Source organism: Ctenocephalides felis, unplaced genomic scaffold, assembly GCF_003426905.1.
Source record: "Ctenocephalides felis isolate EL2017-DRISC unplaced genomic scaffold, ASM342690v1 CF-g0.4_SCAFFOLD_01886, whole genome shotgun sequence".
Lineage (NCBI taxonomy): Eukaryota > Metazoa > Arthropoda > Insecta > Siphonaptera > Pulicidae > Ctenocephalides > Ctenocephalides felis.
In genome coordinates, this window is record NW_020538040.1 from 90777118 (window position 1) to 90801264 (window position 24147).

The following is a 24147-nucleotide window of genomic DNA, read 5'->3' on the forward strand; positions in this document are numbered from 1 at the left end:
TCATAATGCATGAATTTACAGCAATAAATAATCAAAAGAATTACATTCTTTTTAATAAATACTATTTTTAACTATTCAATATTAGTAAGCATATACTTTTTTCCAATAATAATTTTATTTTTCTGAATTTTTAGAAAACTCGCAAATCTACACTAGAATTTTTTTTTATTTAAATCTTTTATTTAATTTAAAGATTCGGAAGAAAGAGGCGTCTTACATCCACAAAGCCTTCATTCAAAGGATTAAATCTGACTTAAATATATATTATAAAGATAAAATTATGAACAAAATGAGTAGTTATATCAACAAGAAAATTAATATATATCGTAACTAATAACAGAAAACGCAATAATTTTAACTGAAAATTTCTACATTATGAAAACTTTCAATTGTGTTTTCGAAGACTTGTTTATCGAGTGCAGCAAAGTTTATCGAGTTCTTAGTATATATGCAAATTACTTATACACTATCAATATAAATTATTATATTACAATATATAATATATTTATATTATATATTTTATGGCATTTAAAAATAAATAAAAATGAATATTTACCAGTTTTCTTGTTAGCTGGAAAAGCTTGTATCGAAGCCACGACGAGCACAACCAAAAACAACAAAATCACTTTCTTCATATTGAAAACTTATTGTAATTCTTATAATGACCTGTACCTTAGGAACACAACGCTCGACTGCGTAGAAACAAATTATGTTTTTTTCTCGCGTGCATCGTCTGCCTTAGGATACATACCTACCTTGAAATCCTCAGGCAATTTGTACACAAAGCAACAGGTAGTAGGGGTAGCGGCCAATTCATCACCAGGGATGGACATCAGGATGGCCCTTTTGACCTGAGATAGAAGGATAATATTGAAATTACTTTTTTGAACAGTATAATGACACATGGAATTTTTTATATAAATTTATATATATATATATATATATATATATATATACACACAAATATTAGGGTGGTCCTTAATATGGATATTTTCGTATTTCTTTGCTCCCAAGAGCTCAAATGCTTCCAATTGATAAAAAAAAAATCTGAAAGCTCTAGCTTTTAATATTAACTTTAAAACTGTTTCTAGATTTTCTTCCTAATTAAATGCCCAACTAAATTATTTACTAAATTCTGTCAATTTGTTGTGCATCTGTGATTTTTTTTTTTTACACCGAATATTTTTTTTATCTGCTTCATAACTTGCAATCTATCTCATAATTAGGACATTCAGTAATTAATCTGAGACTTAACAATGCTATAATGTTTTTATAAAGTTTTAAATTTTTTTAATTTATGAGAAAAACCTCTGAAGTTTTGTGTCGAAACCTGTGAAATCATTATATGGTGTATGTAATGTAAATATGTATGTTTATATCAAGAATTTTTGATATTTTTTTAACTGAAATTTAACTTATAATTCAATGCAAAATATATAAGTAATGAAAAATTACAAATGTGTTACTCATAACATATTTCTTTCTCGATATCTTATTCGATAACTTTAATTACATTTCACATAGTCAGTAGAAAAGATTATCAATAAATCTTTTTTATTACTAAATGTTTATTAACATCTGATAGTTTTTCTATAAAATTCATATTGGATTAAAATATTAATCTTAATTATATGTAAGAAAAGTATAATTAGCCAGCATAGAATATTTATTAAATTTTTAAAAAGTAATATTTTGTCTTTTTATACTCAAGAAATATTTCAAGAATTCATATTATTTTAACTTCCCGTAGGGTAAGTTATAGTAATCGCAAAAAAATCGAAATGAAAATTTTTATATATCTTTACGTTTCAAAGGTTTCTGAATATTTTGGCATACCTTAGAAAAAATGTATGTGTGTGTGTGCGTGTGCGGATACAAATTTTCGTCGACGATTTCGGGAGCACCGATCAACCGATTTGAATAATTCAAAAAACATTCGATTTGTATTGATAAGGAGACGTGCTGATTAGTTTTTGGCGAAGGCAGGTCTAGCCGTTGCGAAGATACGGGGCAAAAAGTGCCAAAAATGGTAACTCACTTTTTAAGAGAACGGAGCGTCCGATTTTAATAATTCAAAAAACATTTTACTTGTATTGAAAAGATGAAGAACTGATCAAATTTTCATGAAGGCAGGTCTAGCGGTTTCGGAGATCCAATAAAAAAAGTAGAAAAAAATGCCATTTGGCGGTCAAAAATGATCATTAGACATATGCACATCAAATTACCAGATATTTTATAGAGATTTTAACAATAAGTATAAATTTTGTTTACATTCCTATGTGTTCCGTACCAATGTTTATCCGTTAGACGGCGACGCGGCGCTTACGCGCTTTGACATTTCGTCTCTATGCAGGAAAAGCAGTACGATTGCTTTGAAAAAAGTTTAGAATTTCCAAAATATGACAAAATAAAGAAAACATTTTTTTTTTTCAAAAAAAAGTAATTTTTTGTCAAATTTATAGTTTCTCAAAAATCTAATTTTTTAGAAGTAAAATTTTTTCAAAAATTTTAATCGTTTTTAAAATAATAATAATTTTTAGTACGGGAAGTTTCAGCGATTTGCCTTAAGGCACGATGCTCTAATTGCCTTAAGACAGAATTCCGCTTACAGCTAGTTATATATTACAATTTTACTAATTTCATAGTGATATGCCTTGCTATTGTATATCACTATGAATAATTAGTAAGGTTGTAAAATATAAAAAATATGAATTTTTGACTTAACTTTTGAGTATAAAATGATAAAATATTATTTTTTAGAAATTTAATAAATATATAACTTATTATTTTAATTTATTATAATTTTAATAAATAATCACTATTTAATAATTTGTTGAATATAAAATGAATGCTAATAGAACTACAATGTAACAAAAAATCCAGTACATGCATTTGTAAATTACAAATATATATTAAATTTATTATAAAATCTATAAAGCGAATTACTCATCTTCATCTGTTATCCTGTCATACCCTCGTTCAAATAGAACTTTTATCCAAATTGATACGATTACCTGTTATTTTTATTATGGATTTTAACCATATATTGATCGACTTTCTTTAAACCTTTAAGAGCTTTTATTATGCGTTGTTAAAGGTTCCATTAAATTCATAATTTTTATTTCGGCCTTAAACAGGTATTAAAGGATCATGTAAAGGGGTAATATAATAAATTTTATATTGATTGGCGTATTACATTTTCTTGTGGAATCTAGGTATATTTAGTCGTTATTTAATAGAGTTATTATATTCTTAACACTTTGCTTTGCTTTGAAGAAATTCGTTAGCATCTGCTTAAATATTCTTTAATTTATAAATTTCACTGTTTTACTGATTTATTTTAATACTAATGAATTTTTAATTTGATATATGATAACGTTTGTAGTAGTTACGTTTTTAATTATTGCAATCTTTATTGCTATCTTGTATAGATATTACTTATGGTATACCATAATTGGTAACTGATGGTATAGCACATATGTAATGTATTAAATATGAATTACTGAATTTTTATTTAAATTTGAATTAAATATAAAATATTTCCTAATACTTTTTAGTAGAGTTCTTGATTTATATATAATTAAAACAATAAAATATTTGTTTGATCATTTTTCTGTGTACATTTTAGATACGTTAACGTACATTTTTGTTAGATAATGGTTTTAATATTTTAAAATATATATAATTTGAAAAATACAGAGTTTCTATTTGTTCTATTACTTATTCTAATGTTTAATCTTAATTTAACATTTCAATATTGAGAATTCAATTGATTATATAACGTAAATAATTTTCTTTAATTATATAATCTCAAATTTAATATTTATGTATCTATGAACTGTGTTTTAAAGATCGGGAATTACATAAATAAAATCTTAATTGATATTCTTATTAATACTCCGTATATTTCGAATATGGTTTCAGTCTCTATTCGGTGGTAAAAAATCAACTAATAATAATAAGTGTGTGCATAAACATTTTTGGATGAAAATTGTTATATTCGAGGTGTATTACAAATTAATAAAATTATTAGTAACAGTTAAATAAAACGTAAGAAAATAGAACGAACGTTAGAAATCGATTGTAACAAAAAAAATATTACTGTTACTTATTATTATATACATTTCTATAAGTTTGACATAAATGGTTATTCAATGGATTTCATAAACCAAATTTAAATTCAACCGGCAATTCAACGGTATTATTTTCCAATTTTGCAAACTAAAATTTGGATTAGCGTACAACACTAATTAGGTTAATTTATCGATTAAGTCATATATAAAAAATAATTCTATTGCTTGAGCAGTATTTTTACATCAGTTCTTGAAACTAATATTAATTTTTCGGCTTCAATGTAAAGTTGACTGAATAAATTAAATATAAAACTGTGTATTAGTGGTACTTTGCAAAGCGCCTTAAGGCAAATTGCTGGAACTTCTCGTACCGTAATTTAAAATTTCTAAAAACTTAGATAAAACAAATTAGTTTTTTTGAGAGTTTTTAATTTTACGAACATGTTTAAAAATATTGAAAACATTTAAAAATTTTGAATATCCTTGAAAGTTGTTGATACAAATTTGTTTCGGTTGTCAAAACTATCTGATTTTCGAACGCAATTCTGTCAAAAATATCTGATTTTCGACCGCCAAATAGCATTTTTTAAACTTTTTTTCTGGCTCTCCGCATCCGCAGAACCTGTATTTGCAAAAATTTAGTCAATTCTTCATTATGTCATTACAAGTGAAATGGTATTTGAATCATTCAAATCGGATATCTGCTCTCTCAAAATCTTAATTGCCATTTTCTGCACTTTTTTCAGCGTAACTTTGAAACTGCTGGAATAACCTTTGCTAAAAACTAATCAACACGTCTCTTTATCAATAGGAATCGCATGCTTTTTGAATAATTCAAGAACGGTTGATCCGTTCTCCCGAAAACGTAGACGCTAATTGTATCCACACATACATACACACACACGCATACACACACAAACATACATCCATTTTTCTAAGGTATGCCAAAATGTTCAGAAACCTTCGAAACGTAAATATCGGCAAAAAATTTCATTTTCGATTTTTTGCGATTACTATAACTTGCCCTACGGGAAGTTAATTAGACTCGAATATCAGTGTTATCATGATATGTACGTAATATAAATAATATAAGTTGATAAAGTTATTTTTTTTAATTTATAGAAATTAATTAACAGTTTATATATATATATATATATATATATATACAAGTGTGTATAAATCATCGGTGATTTGTAGAAATTTCCTCTGACTGTTGTTTCGTAATACTGAATTTCGTCCTTGTTTATAAGGATACACTCCTGATCAGAAGGAATTCGTCGGCGTCTCAGTGCAGTCTCCTTCCACGTATAGATTTGATGTCTACTAAAACCAGATCTGCCCTGACGAGTTTTTTGAGCGACGTTTATGAATATCTTTTCCGATGAGTTATGGTTGCACGATTTTGTATACGCACGGATAGATGATAATAAAACATAGATGATAGTTGCCCAAAGAATATAATATATAAAAAATAGATGATTGCTTATTATGTGCCTTCTTGCATGATGTAAATAATATTCGGTCGGTTGACGATATTTCGACGTTTATTATTTAGCAGATTATTATATGCTAATTGTGTTTGCGTTGTTTTGACGGAATTGAAAATTTTACTAAATTTTTTACTTTTAATTTTTATAATTTACTTAATTGATATTTTATTTAAAATAAGATTAATATTTATATTAGTTTTGAATTGTTTCAAGGTAAATTTGATTATTTTTAATTTAAATTTTGTCCGATCTTAAGTGCACATATACAAGTATAGTTCAGAATTTTTTAACAACAATATTTGAAAGTAGAGGGAAAAAGATGTATAGCCAGCCATCACCTCGACGATTCCTACGGACGTCGTTCTGGGAGATAAACGGCAATGTCTGAAAATTCAAAACAAAAGTTTTTTTGTTGCTGTTAGTTTTTTTGGTTGTAAACACTGTTGTTTAGTTTACAAGACCTTAGTATAATTTCTAAGTAAACGTATTTAATTGTTTCATATGACGTATTGTTATTTTAAAGTTAGATTCAACAGTTTTTTCATATACTCTCTATAAAAGCTTACACGTTACACGTATGTGGGGTAAAAAGAACCATCTGAGCTTCTACTCTGGTAAAGGTGTAAACATTAAAAAATAAGAAATAAAAAAGTAAATAGAAGTTACAAAAAAGCAATTTATACATTTGTATATATACAGTGTTATTTCTGTAAGAAATAGTTTATATTTTATATTGCGTGATTAAAGTCGCTATTATTTTGTGAAATAATTTTACCCTACCTATGGGGTGAAAAGAACCAGGTGACAAATTTTTGATGAACAGCAAAAAATACTAGAATGATGAATTAGCTGGAAGTTTTACTGAACATAGTCGGTTCAAAAGTTTGATGTAGTTCATTTAGTTTAGATGCATGATTAATTAAAGTCAAAATAGATCTTTGTGTCCCGATCTGCCTTATTTCAATTTCAATTTCAACAGATTCAACTTCAACATTTTCCATAACTTGAATTTCAACAAATTGGATTCAACTTCAATCAAAAGCTCAAAAAAATATTAAAAAAATATCGTATTTTCCCATGTAATAAAACGCGATTGATACAACTTAAATACGGATTTATTTACATTTATAAATTTACTCAATCTATCTATAAAAATGAACTATTTATTATGATACGATTCAATCTATCTATAAAAATGAAATATTTATTATGATATGATTGCCGCAATAAAAATTATTACTACTAATTTTAATTCAATTATGCTTATGAATACAAATGAGAAGAATCGAATGATTCGCACGTTATAATTGATGTTATAAGAGAAATGATTCCAAAATATTTTATCATTTGTGTTGTATAAAAATGTTTATAGTCTACAGTCATAAATTAGTAAAAAAAAATCTTTAAGTTAGTAAAAATTCGAAAAAAATATTTGAAAGCAATTTAGTGGTAGCATCAACGCTGATTCTGTAAAATTATTATATTAATTATACTTCCAATATTTTGTGTTCTTTCGTTATGTTATCACAATCGAGCAGAAAAAAATGTTATCTTTGAGAATTCACTAAATAGAAATATATGCTTTCAAGTTTAGAACAAATAACACCTATTATTAGCTTTCAAGAAATTATCCTTTGGTTGCCAGGAGTGCAATTTTGTTTCGATTTAAAATTTGAACATTTAATTTATCCAACTTTATAATTAAGCCGCATAATTGCATGTCTTGAACATTATAAAGTTACTTGTATTTGAGAAGCTTATATTTGGCGTTGGTTTCTGTTTGGTTATAAATAAAATATGCAGCATTTTTATTTATTTTACTTTTTTGTGTTGTAAAATGTAAGAAATATACTAATTGTAATTTAGATAATCGTTGATTTCATATTTCAATACAAAATATAAAGAATTCTATTTTCAATAGAGTATAGTTGCAGTGAAAAAAAATCGTTTTGAAATTAATATTGCTTTATTCACTTTTATATTACCATATTACCTACTACTAGTATTATATGTAAATAAATGCTGTGAATAATTTTCAATTAAATGAATGTGATCAAACTGCTGAAATTACAGATTACATCAAACTGGAAACTTTGTGGAAATAATAATTTAATGCGAAAAATGAAAGAAAAATTTAAATTTTTGTGCTGTATTTTAGTAAAATTTAAACGTTTACATACGTTAAATTTACATACGTAAATGTTTTCTTTTATAAATACAAATGTATTAATTAAATTTAAACTTACTTCAGTCGATTCTTTTGATTATAATTATTATTATATTTATTATTAGAAATTAATTACTAATTTTATGTGATATATGTGTGTTTTATGATTTTCACAACTTTCTTAAAAATTTTAATTTTTAATGTGTTGTTTTATAACAATATATGGTTCTAAACGGTGGAGCAAATACAGTCATGTTTTCTGAAAAACAAACGCTAAATTAATTAAAATTATTATTAAAAAATATTTTACCTTACAACAATAAAGAAGTTTATTTTTTTTTTATCATTATGGTATCTTTCTATTACTAAATTTGCAGCTTTATAAACAAAATATTCGTGGAAACCAAAATTAAAAATTTGAGTAGTTAATATTCTATAAAAGTTGTATGTCATATCATTTAAATTTTATTGTTTTTATTATAAATTAAGCTATAAAACTATTAAAAATATGCATAAATTTGTTAATTATGTTTAAAATAACTTGTCATTTTTTAATTTTTAAAAGCATTGAATTTTTTTTACAAAATTTAGAACACACACATGACTTTCTTCAGAAATGGATCAGAAGCAAAAACATGAATTTTGAAGTAAAGACATCTAATAATTTTTATTTTCGACTTTTAGCGATTGATATTATATGTCAGGCAAAAAGTTTATGATAATCTGATGTATTACTATAATTTATAAATATTATATAATTTATATACTGGTGGTAAAATCATCATTTTGTAAGTTGAAATGAAGTCAGTGGTCAGCTTAGAAAGATGTTTTACTAATTTTAAAGTTTTAAAGTTTTACTAAGTTTAAAGTGGAAGTTTATTAGTAATATTTTTTTGTAATTGTTTTTGTATTGTATCATATAATTATATTGATTATTGACTTACAACACTACATTAATTAAGTTGCTGATACTATATTATTTTTATTACGTAATCAAGTAAATTCAATATTTTAAGTTGAATAATTATTTTTATCGTATACAATCATATAGGATGATTTAACAAAAATAATATATATTCTGATAGACGTATAATGAGTAGTCGTTTATTCCGTATGTGGTTTGGGTTTTTGTTGCCATTGTTAAAACTGTACCTGTGTTATGTGTACAATGACAATTATATTCATCATTAAGATCGAAAATAGTTTTAATTTTGCCTCTCTGATTATTCACGTACTATAAACAATACAAACTCTATAAACAATATTTTTGAATTGATTTTGACTAGATCATATGTTGATTTTTTATTGCGGTCCACCAACAATATCTCAAAATCAGTTAAAGTTAAAAATTCTTTAACAACAATATTTGCAAGTAGAGGGTAAAAGATGTATAACCAGCCATCACCTTTCAACGACGTTGTTATCGAGAAAAAAAAAACATCTCAAAAGTATTTTCTTTCATTGTTAGTTTTTTTTTATTGTGAGCAATGTTGTTTAATTTACGAGACCTTAATATAATTTATACGTCATTTAACTGTTTTATAAGATGTAATGTTAATTTTAAGTTAGATTCAACAGTTTTTTTTATATAACCACTATATAATCTTACACATGGGTGGGGTAAAAGGAACCAACTAAACATAAACCCTGGCAAAAGTGTTAAGAATAAAAAATGATTAATAGAAAGTTGATAGAAATGAACCTAAAAAACAATTTAACAAAAGTTAAATTAAATAAATAGTTATTTCAACTTTGTTGATGAATATTTCTGACGAAATCAGATCAGGGTTATATGCAGCGTTATCTCCATGTAGCAAACAATGTAGCTATCATTTCGTAAAATCTCTTTAAAATTGAAAATAAGACATTGGATATGTTTGCTACCTGTCTATCCCATTCTACCCCGAATTTGGGGTTTTTACCCCAAACCAGGTGACACATTTTAGAAAAACAGCATTTCTGCAAATATGAATTAATTGAGGGTTTTACTGAATATAGTCAGAGAGTTGTTTGTTTGATATGTGCTATTTGTTGCAATATACTCTTGGCTTGGTTTTCGCAATGTAATTGCTCAAATCATATTGGATTTTCTTGCCCCGTTCTACCCTATAATAAATTATTAGAATTCTTATCGATAGATATATACAATCTGTTAATTCAAAAATCCTAAAATTTGTCTATTGCTGGACTAATTATTTAACTACCCGTAGGGTAAGTTATAAAAATCGAAAATTAAAATTTTTATATAACTTTACGTTTCAAAGGTTTCTCAACATTTAGGCGACGCGGCGCCTACGCGCTTCGATAATTTATCTCAATGCAGCTAAAGTAGTGCGATTGCTTTGAAAAACAGTTCAAAATTTTCAAAATATTTCAAAATAAAAATAACATTTCTTTCCAAAAGTTTTTTTTTGCAAAATTTTTTCTAATATCTAATTTTTTCAAAGTTTAAAAAAAATCTTTTTTACAAAATATAATTTTTGGTTCCTTAACAATTTGCCTTAAGGCACGATGCCATACACCACTAGTTTCTTAATTTGTTTTTAATGTATAAATTCACCATAGTTTTATGTACTATTTCATAATAAATGCCAAAAATTTCAATCACTTGATCTCTAACATTTTCATTGTACAAAGATTTTGCTATTGAATATGAATTTAGCATGCGTTTATCGCATGCTATGTGTGAATGAAAATTAAATTCCTTGATTTTCTTTAGGCTTAAGCAAGATTTTGGTAACCATAATGTATTTTTTTTTCTTTATTAAACACTGTTGCTCTATCTCAATATCCAACCTCTCAATGAAATATAAATAGATCTATGAATATGCATTGTAGTAAATAATGAATAATTATAATATCCAAAACTGGTTTCGTTTCAAAACAAGTAAAAGTCGAGGAACACACGCATGAAACATGTCATTTTAAAGTTAATTGATATTAGACATTTCAAGGAATCGTTGTTATGAATTCTTATAACAATAGCACATATGAAAGAAAAAGGTCATTTCTGGGTTTAATAGCCCATTCAAATAATATCTGTTAAATGATAAAATGTAAATATATTTCCAAATTCTATGCGGAAGATACAGCTTGGAAGTGAAAATCAATTGATGCATGAAATTTGGAAAATGTACGAGTACAATAAAATAAATAAATACATACGAAATTAATTTTAAGGCAAAATATATGATACAGAGTGTTACTTAATTATTAAAAGTTAAAAATATTTATTTAATAAAGAACTGAACTAAACTAAACCATTGAACTAAAAATCAAATAAATATAAACAAATGAAACTACTTGTGTAATAATTGAGCATTTCATACCAGGAAAAACACTACAAATAACTAACAAACAAAACACAATAAAAATAAAGATTAGCAAATTAAAAAAAGTTAGTTTTTTATGTTTTTTCCATCATTTTTCAGTACCAATTATAACTATATCAGACTGGGTTTATAGCTCCTTTGGGTTTTGCATAAATCAATTTTGACTGTGGTCCTAGAAATGTTAATCACGGTTACGGTTCAAAACTTTAAATGACCAAAACTAATAAAAGTTAACCACAATATCGGATCATACTCTCACCAAATCACTCTGGGTTGCACTTTGTTTTTATATGGGTGAAATTATGCCCATATTTCGGTTAATTTTTATTAATTTTTATTAATGTTGTTCAATTAAATATTTGAATCGTAACCGTGATAAACTTTTTTAGGAACATAGTAAAAAATAATAAGACAACAAACCAAAAGTTTTTTTTAGATACGTTATTATAGGTCTTACAGATATATTGAGTTAATAATTATAAAACTACATTTATGTACAGAGTACTCTGTATTTATGTACAATTTGGTTATTTTATAGGCTAGTTTATCTGTGGTTGCACTTAAAAGCTCAAAATTTCCACACAATTTTAATTTGTTTTTTTCATTTTTTAGGATAGTTAAGGTCAATACTACCATCACATTTAGTCTCGACGTCAAAGGTCTGGGACACCCTTTATACAATATCTAATATGTAATAAATGGGCGCTGCACCTGAGGGCAGGTTTGTACGTTGAGTTAAACTCTAACTCAAATTACTACAGTGCTGAAAGGGCTATTTTCAATTAGAATCTATATTTTCAGGTGTAAATGGATATCATAATATTAACTTGCCCGGAGCGCGAGCTTGACCTGCCACCGCGTTATGATCTCGCCGTATGTATAATATATATATATATATATATATATATATATATATAAATAAATTTCATGTCATGATATTTGTTGCAATACTTCTCCAAAACGGCTTGACCGATTTTTATGATTTATGTAATAACTTTCAGTGTGACTGAAAATTGAAACATCTAATTTTGATCCCCGAAAGATAAGGGTTGCCACCCTTAAGAATTTTTATTTAGCTTTGGAATAAATTTTCACCCTCCAATCACGAGCATCTACTTCGTAATAGTCATTTTAGTAATCGATTAATTTTCATTTCGCGTTCAGTCAAGGAATATTTTTGATTCAATTGTAATTTAGATTTTGGCGAGCTTATGGAAAGCCTTACATTTCACTCTAAAAACCAATTTATTTCTAGCAAGTGTTGTACAACCGTAACACATTTTTTTAATTTTGAGGTAAAATTAAAGTTATCATATTCTATAAATATTTTTTGCAGTAAAAGCAATTTTATAAAAAAAGTAGAAATTGAATATTAAAATTGAATTGGAGTATTAATGAATATAATATAGTTTTTAAGATGAAATTAGATACCATACAAACCTATGAAAAGGCTCTAAATTTTTCCAGAGTTTTTGAAATCCTCCTCGATTTGCTAAGCATGTCACAATATAATTAAAAGAAAAGAGTTAGGATTTTGTTTCGAAATTCACTAATTAGCGAATTAATAAAAAGCGCAGTAATAATATATTAAAACCGCGAATATAAAAATGTATGAATTTAATTTAAATGAAATCAGTTTCATATTGGGCTGGCACTTACAATTACCATTAATATGTGGCTTGCGTCGCAGTGGGTAAATAATCAATTTAATTTGTCTAGCTGCCCATTTACTTATATACATACTTCTACATTCATTCGTTAGTCTTTTTATACTATAAATTTTCTAGAAATATTTTTCATGGCTAAACAAGGTTTTTCCGGCGAGTTAGTATATATATAATATATATATATATATATATATATATATATATATATATATTAGGGTGGTCCTTAAAATGGTCATTTTCGAATTTCCTTGCTCCCAGGGGCTCAAATGGTTCCAAATAGATAAAAAACAATTCTCTGAAAGTTTTAGCTCTTAATATTAACGTTTAGATAGAGCGCAGTTCAATCAAAGTTTGTATGGAAAGAGCATGGAAAAAATTTTGAAAATTTAAAAAAAATGTTTTAGGTATAACTTAGCGACAAATGAATGAGTTTTATTCATTCATTTGTTCGCTACATTACATCTAAAAATCATTTTTTAAATTTTTGAAAATTTTTCCATGCTATTTCCATACAAAACTTTGATTGAATTGCGAAAAAAAAGATTAAATAGTTTTTACATTAGTTAATCTTAGCTTAGTGTTAAATTAGAAGATTTTAACAGTTCGTAGATTTTCTACGAACAACACATATATTACACACTATCTATTCGTGATTTTTTTAAATTAGTATTTTGTGAAATATTGTTTAGTTACAAGTTTAATGTTTATATTAAGTAGTGTAGTGCATTACCATATTCTGATACCAAGGATTATTAAAGTCTCCTAATTTAACACTATTTCTATTTACTCTTTTTATTTTTTTTTTTCTTCTTTTTACTCCAATTCAATTGTTTTAGTTTCATTTTATTTTAAGTTTCCACTGAATGAAGGCTAGGATTATCGCCGAAATGTATTGATGTAAAATAAATTTTTAAAAGAAATTCATGTTTTTTATTGATGTTATGCCCGATTAGTAGACTTTGTTAAAATATATATATATATATATATATATATATACACACATATATATATATATATATATATATATATATAATGTGTGTATGTAAGTTTAGCCATTATTTATGAATTTAAGATAACTTATGTAAAACATGGTTTTACCATGTAATTAAGCAATATTCTTCTATTTTAAACATAACAGATAAGATTTATCAAAGATTTAATTAATAATACAGATTCGGGTTAACGGTCACCACATCAAAAATAAATTTTAAAATAAAACGTATATTGAAACATAAACAGCGTTTTATCCGCAGTGTTATCAAGTAAGCTTCCGATTACACAATTAAAATAATGTTTCGACCAAGAAATGCATAATACATGAATTCTGCGGTTGTATTATGTCATAGGCAGATAATTTGACGTGATGATTTGATTAGTAGACGCCACCGGCTTTTACATCCGATTGTCACATGTGAATTGAATTGGTGACGTAGGGGTACTCTCCAGCCGCGATTCTCGTGAACCGCCAAGGGTCCGGTGTTTCCGCGAGTACCCCAGGGGAAACCTGTATGCATTCAACAAATTGTTCATGGATTTCCGACGTTGATCGTTGGCTATCGCTTTTGTATCCGGTAGCGGGGTTTATTTATAAACATCGATACACGGAACGCTCATCAGTCAGTGGTAATTGTGATATCAAAGTGAGAACAATAAACAATATTTGTTGCTGAGCTTTTGTGGTTTGTGTACGTTTTAAAGACGAGATGTGGATAATGTTTAATAAAGCTGTATTATTTTGTGCACTACTGTTGTTGATAGATAGCAGTTGCGCTGATGGACGATGTAAGTACATAATTAATTTTTTGTTATTATTATAATAGAGATATTTATATTTTTTTCTGCTTATTTCATTTTTTATAAGCCATATAAATTAGTACAAGTTCTTATTAAATATTTGTATTAACAGTTAAATTTAAATTTTAATATTAATAAACTAATTTATTATCATTTTTGTCTTACAGCACGTCTTCGGCAAGTGCTTGATCCTTTAGGATTATTTCACCGAGAATCTGGTTCAGGATCACAAGCGAGTGCAAGTAGTGATTCAATCAGCCATGGTTTAAATATTGGCAAATTAAGCATATCGAGTTCATTATCGCATTCACATTCGTCGAGTTCTGCAAACGGCGGCCCTGGTTCAGTTTCACATGCAAATGCTGGATCTCAATCCCAGGGATTTGCTAATAATAATGATAGATACACTAATGCTCAAAGCGGAGCCCAGTCGGCCGCCAATGCTGGAAGTTATGGGGGTGGACAAATAAATGGCGATTTACACGGCGGCGGGCAATTACAAAGCCAGGGTCATTACGGTGGTGGTGTGGGCTTTCAGAGTGAAAAATACGTAGAACACGGTGCAAGAAGGCCAATCTTATCCAATATTGGTGCAAATATCGGATCGGCTATTGGTGGTATTGGTGATTTAGGACTTAGTTTCATTGGGCGCAAACAAGCGCACAAAACTATTCAAATTGGCCATGGCGGAGGTTTCCAGAAGGAAGGTGTATTACAGGGCTCTTTTGGAGTGCAAGGCGGATTGCAGGGTGATTTCCAAGGGCACGGGCAAAGTTATGCGCACGGACATAAAGGTCATGGAGGTCATCAATATGGTGGTCATGGTGGAGATATCCAAATACAGGCCGTTCCTCATGGCCATGGAGGTGGCGGAGGGTATCAGGTTCAAGGACAAGGTCAAGGCCAGTTTCAATTCCAAGAGCAAAGTGGACACAAAGGGCATCATTTCCAAGAACAAGGGGGTTATAACCAAGGGCAATTCCAGGGACAAGGCGATTTTCATCAAGGAAATTATGGCGGCCGAGGTGAAGGACCCGGTACTTACATACTAATGGGCAATAAAGATTTTTCATTTAATACTGGAAAAGGAAATGAAGAAATGTTTGGTCATGGTGGACATGATATTGGCTTTGGAAACAATCACGGATCCGGTAGTAGCTCAAATTCTGGAAGTTCTTCACATTCACAGAGTGGTTCATCTGCTCACGGAGGTTCATCATCTGGTAGCAAATCTTCATCAAAAAGCGAAAGTTTTACTAATGGAGCCAATTTAAATTATGGTGGTGGTGCTCAGTCAGGCAGCGAATCTTCTTCGAATAGTGAAAGTTTCTTTAATGGTGGAGGTTCGGGTTCACAAAGTTCCTCTGCTTCTCAAAGTAATAGTTCCGCCGGCGGACACGGTAACGCAGGGTCGCAGAGCAGCTCATCTTCACAATCGGGTAGCCAAAGTTTTGGAGGAGGAAATCAGTCATTCTCTTCGTCTAAATCGCAATCATCAAGCTCAAGTTTTGGTGGCCCCACGCACAGCGAAAACTACGAAAATCCAAATCATGGCCATGTCCAAGATCTACCTGATGTTCTTATTCGCTCTCTCTAAAGTAAAAAGCGTTTAAAGTATAACTACAGTATAATATTGATTAAAGACTGCTCATTTATAAAATCTTTAATAATTAGGATTAAATATGTTTTTATTAAATTTTATTAATAATAATAAATATTATCTATTGTCATATTTTGTATATAAAATAACTTAAAATATTTAAATAAAAGTTTTAAATACAATGTGTGCTTTTGCTAACAAAAATAAATTTACCAGGTATATATATATATATATATATATATATATATATATATATATCTATTCTTGCCAATATGTATTTGTGGAAGGTCAACAGGTTTTGAGTATAAATAAATTGTAATTAAAAGAAGAAGATGATTGTTATCTGAGTATCGGTTGATAGAATGAATTTCATATGTATCTACATGCTTTTAAAAGTACAATTTTTTCTTTAATAATTTAATTTTTATTCATATTTTTATGAATGCTAGTTCTAAAAACTTTCATTAAATTATTTTTACCTTTATAATTTTATTTTATATTATCTGGTTGAATTCAAATGGTCGTTTACGTGAAATATTATATATTATATAAATATTTGTTGTCAAAACAACACGCACACACATTATATATATATATATATATATATATATATATATATATATATACACATATATATATGTATATATTTATGTATATATAGAGTACCTGTGAAAGAAACTAATTATATTATTGTAAATAATACGTTATAATTTTTCATAATTTTATAATTCTTATAATAAATATAAAGATATTAATAATTGAAATAAATATGTATAAAATAATGCATTACCTCTAAAATTGTAAAAGCTAAATGACATTCAGATGAAGATAAAAATGATTAAAAGATACGTTTTGTACGGAATAAAAATATTCTTTGACCTTACTTAAAAGCCTAAAAGTCCACTAACACTATTGGATTGTGCTTGGGCCGTGCTGACACTGCCTCCGCCTTGACCAACTGTGGAAGATTGAGCGCTCGATGATGTACCACTTTTCATATTAGTAAGGGCGGCATAAGGATACATTCCTGCAGCATAACCCAAATTTCCAGGATATATTGTTTGTCCAGTCTGTCCAAAGCTTTGTGCATTTGCTGTGGATCCACTTACACCTCCAGTCAAACCGCTTTGTCCAAAACTTTGAGCACTGGCGGAAGAACCAGAACTTAAACCGAGGCCGTTGTAAATACCAGTCCCTTGGTAAACTGATAATTTAAATTTTTGAATATTAGTCGACAGTTTATCATAACTCCAAATTTGAATAAAATTAAAATTGCGATGCATATAATCTGCAATAGTATAATGACGATTTTCTGTTAAAGCATTCATTTAATATATTTTTCTTACTTATAATATAAATGACTTATATACTCAATAGTTTATGAAAGAACGACAAAAAATTATTGTTCAATGAAATGTGCTAAAGAGAATGTAGAATTCTACTGGTTTTAAATTTGATACAAAATCAATTTTATATTGGATGTTAATGATCAAAGATATTTCAGCAGTGAGATGCGGTCACAGAAAAAAGTAAATTGCTGAAAATAAAATTGTATTGTTGGCACCAACAAAAGAATGCAATATTGATTAAGAAATATACTGAACAAATTATTGATATCATTTTACTTTACTACTTTGCATGAAAGAACATGAACGAGTTTTGAAAATTCAAAAACGGATTGAATAATATGACTTTATAATTTTTTTCAGTTTGGTGAATTGATCGATCAAGCCATTTTTTATAGTTAAAATATAAATTCAATTTCTCACAATATTTTTGACCGCCTTCTAAATGTCTATTGGTGTAACAAATTATGCGCCGATTCTGCCGTAAAATAAACCAATGTTATGGCAAGGTTTATTACGTAGCAGTTTTCATATGAAGTGGTATTAAAAACTGTCAAAATGCTATGTATTTGCTGCGCAGTCAGGCGTATTATATATAAAATGCAACTTCACTCCCACTTGTATGTTATTATACCACATCACAAACATGCAGATGATAAGATTTTTTTGGATATTTGTGCGTTTAAACGCCTGGCTGCACAGCAACCACATAGCATTTGACAGTTTTTAGTACCATTTTATATGAAAAATGTTACGTAACATGGCTTAGCTGTAACATTGGTCTATTTTACGATAGAATCGGCCCATTAGTTTGAAAACACGATAGCAATACTGTGTAGAGACCGTTACTTTAGAATCATGACTTGAAAATTTAATTGTAAATACCATAGAAAATTATATTTGTGATTTTAAATTCACTCGAATTTTATGAATTACCAAACGCACTCTCTAATTTTATGCTAGTTAGTTGAAGCTGTTCTTGGTGCTCAATGATTTATTCATGCTCAATTAAAGTGCTTACCTGTAACATAAAATCTTCAAAGAATAATGATATATAATTACTACTAATTCTGCGTACAATGATGAATATTGAAACAACGGTTTGGAAAGATGTGTCATCAAAATACATAAAAGTTTATAAAAAATCATATACAAATAAAAATACGACAAACGTTTTTTTTTAATATCGGTTGTTATGCGAAATCAATAAGAAAACTTCTCGATTTACAATTATGTACCTGTATTGTAGGGAATGCGAACTCTGTACGTATGTGCGTTAGAATATAAACCATATCCATACGGACTTCGTTGATATATATTTGTAATATAGGGTACGCCCATGACGCCTAAGTTTTGCCCAAAACTTTGTGCATTGGCGGATGCTGTACTCATTCCAAGTCCAGAAACAGATTGGGCATTTGCTGTTGCGCCAGAGGTCGGAAAACCCAACATACCTTCATAAAATAAGATATTTATATATATATATATATATATATATATATATATATACATAGTAGAATCTCGCTAATCCGATACTTCCATAGTCCGACACTTCTAATAGTCGGACCCCCAGCTATCGAAGAGCTGGACAATTTAGTGGAAATGAGCTGGATTTTTTCCGCTATTTCCAATATCTCATGATTTTTCTACCATAATCCAGTAATTTGAACATACCACTAATTCGACACTCTGGTTTTTCATAGTGTTGGATTAGCGAGATTTTACTGTATATATTCTTTTAAAATTATTATTTCTTTAGTTTGTTAATTATCTGATCAAGATCATGTCTCGAAACGTCGACAATAGATCTTTTTTGTTTAAAAAACTTAACTTTTGTTGGACTTTCGGGAGCTCAACACAACACATACATGTTAAGAATCATCTATCTAATTTAATAGTAACACAAGTCCACAAAAAAGTTGTTTGTATTTGGTGTGCGGCTTATGTTTTCCAATATACACGATCTAAACTGTGGGTTATATGGCAAAAAATCGAGGAAAAATGAAAAACAAAAAAAATTATGATTTAGTAATTCTTCTGCATGATAATTAAAAATAAACGACAAAATGTCTGATCTTGTGATTCTTCTCCATTAGAATTAAAATCTCATAATTTCTGTCATTTCCTGGCCCTTTTTACCTTATTATATGACTATTGAGTATAGATTGGGGAGCGTCCATTAATCACGTGAGGTTTTTATTAAAATACACGTAATGTTTGGTGGCGTAATTATTACCTTGTGTCACCAAGGGGGAGGGGGGGTCTAAAAATCCGTAAAAACTCGCTCACGTGATTAATGGACGTCCCCTTGAATGAATTGACTAGAATGATCTATTAAGTCTTTTTTTGTTAATTACAGAAGTAAATTTTACTCATATTTTCACATATTCAATTGCAAGTATGAATATCCAGAGGCAATAGGAAGTAAATGTGTTTGCAAATTACTGCTGAATTATACAAAACAATTCAAAAGATCGTTTAATTGAAACTTAATAGTCTGTTAAGGTAAAAAGGGCCAGAAAACGACAGAAATTATAAGATTTTAATTATAATAGAGAAGAATTACAAGATCAGATTTTGTCGTTTATTTTAATTTTTTGTCTTTGACCCCCAATTTTGACTTTAGACACTACATTAGAAAACATATGCCGCACATGCACACTCAATTTAGACTACTTTTTTTGTAACCCTATATAATCATCTATCTAATATAAGCGAGTCTAATATTTTGCTAAATTTTAGCAAAATTTTGACTGCTTTACATATCCGAATTTAATTTTATCAGAAACTCATTGCATCCAGTAAATTCTAGTAGTATAAATTGATATTTTATAAATTTAAATTTTAAACATATGTTTTTATCTTAAATTCTAATTGCTTATTATTTGCTGTGTTAGAAAAAAAGTATTAATGACATTAATTATATTTTAGTCATCTTAAATCATGATTTTGTTACGTTCAAATGTTTCGTAGTATGTTCGGCGAAAATCGTAATTTTCATATGAGAACTACCTCATTCCAGGTAGTATGTTTATGACTTCTCATATCGCCAAATAATATTTTTCTGTGTCTTTATTGCACAAATCTAGCTGTATGTATTATTTAATATGCAGTTTGTACCTATATCGGAGTTTACAGAATGTTTATTGACTGTTCAAAGCATATTAGTAGGTACATCAAAAATCATTTGTAGACAATACATTTCATTGATATAAAAATATTTATAAATAACAAAATATCAACCTAAAAAGTTTTATATATGCACAATATAAATTCATTTACTTGCAAACAAAGTATTAAAAATATGCATATTTTACATGAACAATTTATACAGGTTGCGGTTTATTTTGTCTAATAATTTCTTTCACTGTATCTAAATTTCCTAACTGCAATTCTATATATAAATCTAGCATAGATACAAATTATTATTATTATTTACTTTACCCATATAATTTTGCGCAGTGTTAAGCATCTGATCGACGGGACTGGCGCCAGCTAACATTTGCGACAGATCAGCCGTGGCGGACGCCGCTGGTGCTGCTGCCCTCTGAGCATTAGTGCCCATCATGTTGCCAATTGCCCCCGGAAGACTGAACAAACCGGTCTGAGGAGAGCGACGCAAGCGTGCGTGTGGTTGTGGTAAACCAGGCCGTAGTAATGCTGCCATAGAGGTATTTTTCAGTATATATTACGTTATTATAATATTTTTATTTATTTTTTTATACATACATACTTACACACACATATATATATATATATATATATATATATCTATATTGTAGAGTTTCGAACAAGAATCCAAAAGTAATAAAAAACAAGAAAAGTTTTTTGGAAAACAATTTCTTTATTTATTTATTTATTTACTGTCGACGTTTCGGAACTAGGTACGTTCCATCTTCAGGACATCTGTCAAGAAACATGATCTTGATGAGATTTGAGCAAACAATATGTTTAAGAAAAGAAAAGTTGTTGTCCTGAAGATGGAACGTACCTAGTTCCGAAACGTAGACAGTAAATAAATAAATAAATAAAGAAATTGTTTTCCAAAAAACTTTTCTTGTTTTTTATTACTTTTGGATTCTTGTTCGAAACTCTACAAAATATACACAAATCCAAGACTCTACCATTTAATATATATATATATATATATATATATATATATGCAAACACATATATATTTTTTTTGTAATTTTGTAAAGTATTTTTGCACAGAAATATGTAATAGCTATGGTCCATAGAGACAGAGAAAAATACTTAAATTTTTCTACAATTTTGTGAAGCAAAACTCTCATTTTTCTTCCTATTTACAAAAAATGCATGATTTTGACTGGTTAGTTGTATCAATGTTATTGCAAACTTTAGTGGTGACTACACATCTTTAAGTGTAAGATACCAAGTTCAATATACACTGATGATGACATCAAATTGTATGTCGAAACGTTTGGAATTAAAGATTATTTTATAAATCTTTGTTTTTCTTTGTTTAATGTATAGCCTTTAAAGTACTTACTCCTATATCTCAACATCAAAATTAACTACTAAATCATGGGAATTGGAATAATAAAAAAGGGAGGAAAAGAAATTTGGTGGTGCTCTCATATTTATTATACGTTTGGGCTAACATCCTACCCGTCATTTAGCGGAATATACTGTTAACTATAATATTTAAACTAAGTAAATAATTTGTAAAAGTTTAAGAATAATAATAATAATAATATACTAATCTAAAGCACTGACAATTTGGCATCCTTATTTTAACTTAATGAAAAAACTATTGCTTCAAGGTATTAGAATATGCACTACTGTGAAATATATATGTTTTACCATTATAACAAACCATATAAATAAACATGTATGATTTTTGTTAGTTTATTTGTGTGGCTTGTTGTAGTGCCAAAACATTATATATTTTACAATAGTGCACGTTCTAATGCCATTAAGCAATATAGTTTTTATTAATTCAAATAAGAATACCAACTTATAAGTGTTTTTAAATTAGTTTATTATAATTATTATTTTTATTTTTAAATTGTTACAAATTATGTACTTGAGAGTATATTGTATACTGTTTTATAATGTAAGGATACAAAATTGTGTTTTTAGTTTAGTTTATTATTATCAACTTCCCTGAAAGAGAAGTTTGTTTTCATAAGAAAAATCCTGTTCCCTAATTTTATATTTTCTCGACGTTTCAAGCCATTCTGAGAAAAAAATTCTCAACAATTTTTATGATAAGGATAGTATCATGGTTTTCTAGAAAATACTAAAATATTACGGCCCTACGACAAGACGTTTATGTGAAAATTATTCAAAGTTTGACAAAATGACCTGAGTTTTTTTGGCGTTTGTTGCCATTAAGCAATATAGTTTTTATTAATTTAAATAAGAATACCAACTTATAAGTGTTTTTAAATTAGTTTATTATAATTATTATTTTTATTTTTGTTACAAATTATGTACTTGAGAGTATATTGTATACTGTTTTATAATGTAAGGATACAAAATTGTCATCAACGTTCCAAAAATTTAAAAGCCATCTCATGAGAACTACAATTTCTGAGTTTGTATGACGTTGGGCCGCGCCGTCTTTTAGTAATTAAGATAAAAGTAAAAAAAAAATCATCGCCGCTTCAGCTAAAATTCTGAATCGATTTTAAAAATTCTGAAACTATTCGAAAGATATTATTCTGGAATCGTGTTGATTAGTTTTGTACAAAGATCGGCCGAGCCGTTTCTTCATAATTAACTATTGAAATATTTTTTAACTTCCCGTAGGACTATTATATATATATATATATATATATTTTTTTTTTTTTTTAACTTCCCGAAGTTATAGTAATCGCAAAAAAATCGAAAATGAAAATTTTTATATATCTTCACGTTTCAAAACCTTCTGAACATTTTGGCCTACCTTAGAAAAAATGGATGAATGTGTGTGTGTATGTGTGTGTATGTGCGTCTGTGTGGGTATGTGTGTGTGTGTGTGTTCGGATACAAATTTTCGTCGACGATTTCGGGAATACGGATGAAGCGATTTGAATAATTCAGAAAACATTCGATTCATATTGAAGGAGACGTGCTGATTAGTTTTTGGCGAGGGCGGGTCTAGCCGTTCCAAAGATATGGAGCAAAAAGTGCCAAAAACGGTAACTCAGTTTTTAAGAGAACGGATTTTTGTCAAAAATTTATAGTTTCTCAAAAATCTAATTTTTTCAGAGTAAATTTATTTCAAAAATGTTAATCTTTTTAAAAAAAATAATTTTTGGTACGGGAAGTTCCAGCATTTTGCCTTAAGGCACGATGCCATGCGCCCCACTAGTTCGATGAAACTTTTACATCATTCTTTTACAGAGCATTCTAAAATATTACGGTCTTACGACAAGTCGTTCAATTTTGAAAATTCAAAATTTATATCGATTTTGTGATGTTATAATATTGGAATTTCATATATTTAAAAGCCATTGGAATACCTTGATAAGGAGAAGCGACGATTAAGTTTGCGAGAAAATCGATTAAGTCATTTTTTTTTGGAGTGAGCGGGAAACTAAGTCTCTTAAGTCTACAAAACTCTTCTACTTGTGTAAAAACATTTCACCATTAATTTAAATAACAAAATAATACCAAGGATTACGTACATGATATAAGTTATCGTGATAGTATTTTCTTATAGCTTAATAT

At 28.2% G+C, this 24147-nt stretch overlaps 1 protein-coding gene across 1 annotated transcript; it reads left to right on the forward strand.

The window, feature by feature from the left end:
• The first annotated feature begins 14432 nt into the window (after positions 1 to 14432).
• On the forward strand, positions 14433 to 16120 carry LOC113375514 (hornerin-like). Its single transcript, XM_026615447.1, has 2 exons — positions 14433 to 14511; positions 14691 to 16120. The coding sequence occupies exons 1-2, from the start codon at positions 14433 to 14435 to the stop codon at positions 16118 to 16120; spliced, it is 1509 nt and encodes a 502-aa protein (XP_026471232.1).
• The last annotated feature ends 8027 nt before the right edge of the window (positions 16121 to 24147 follow it).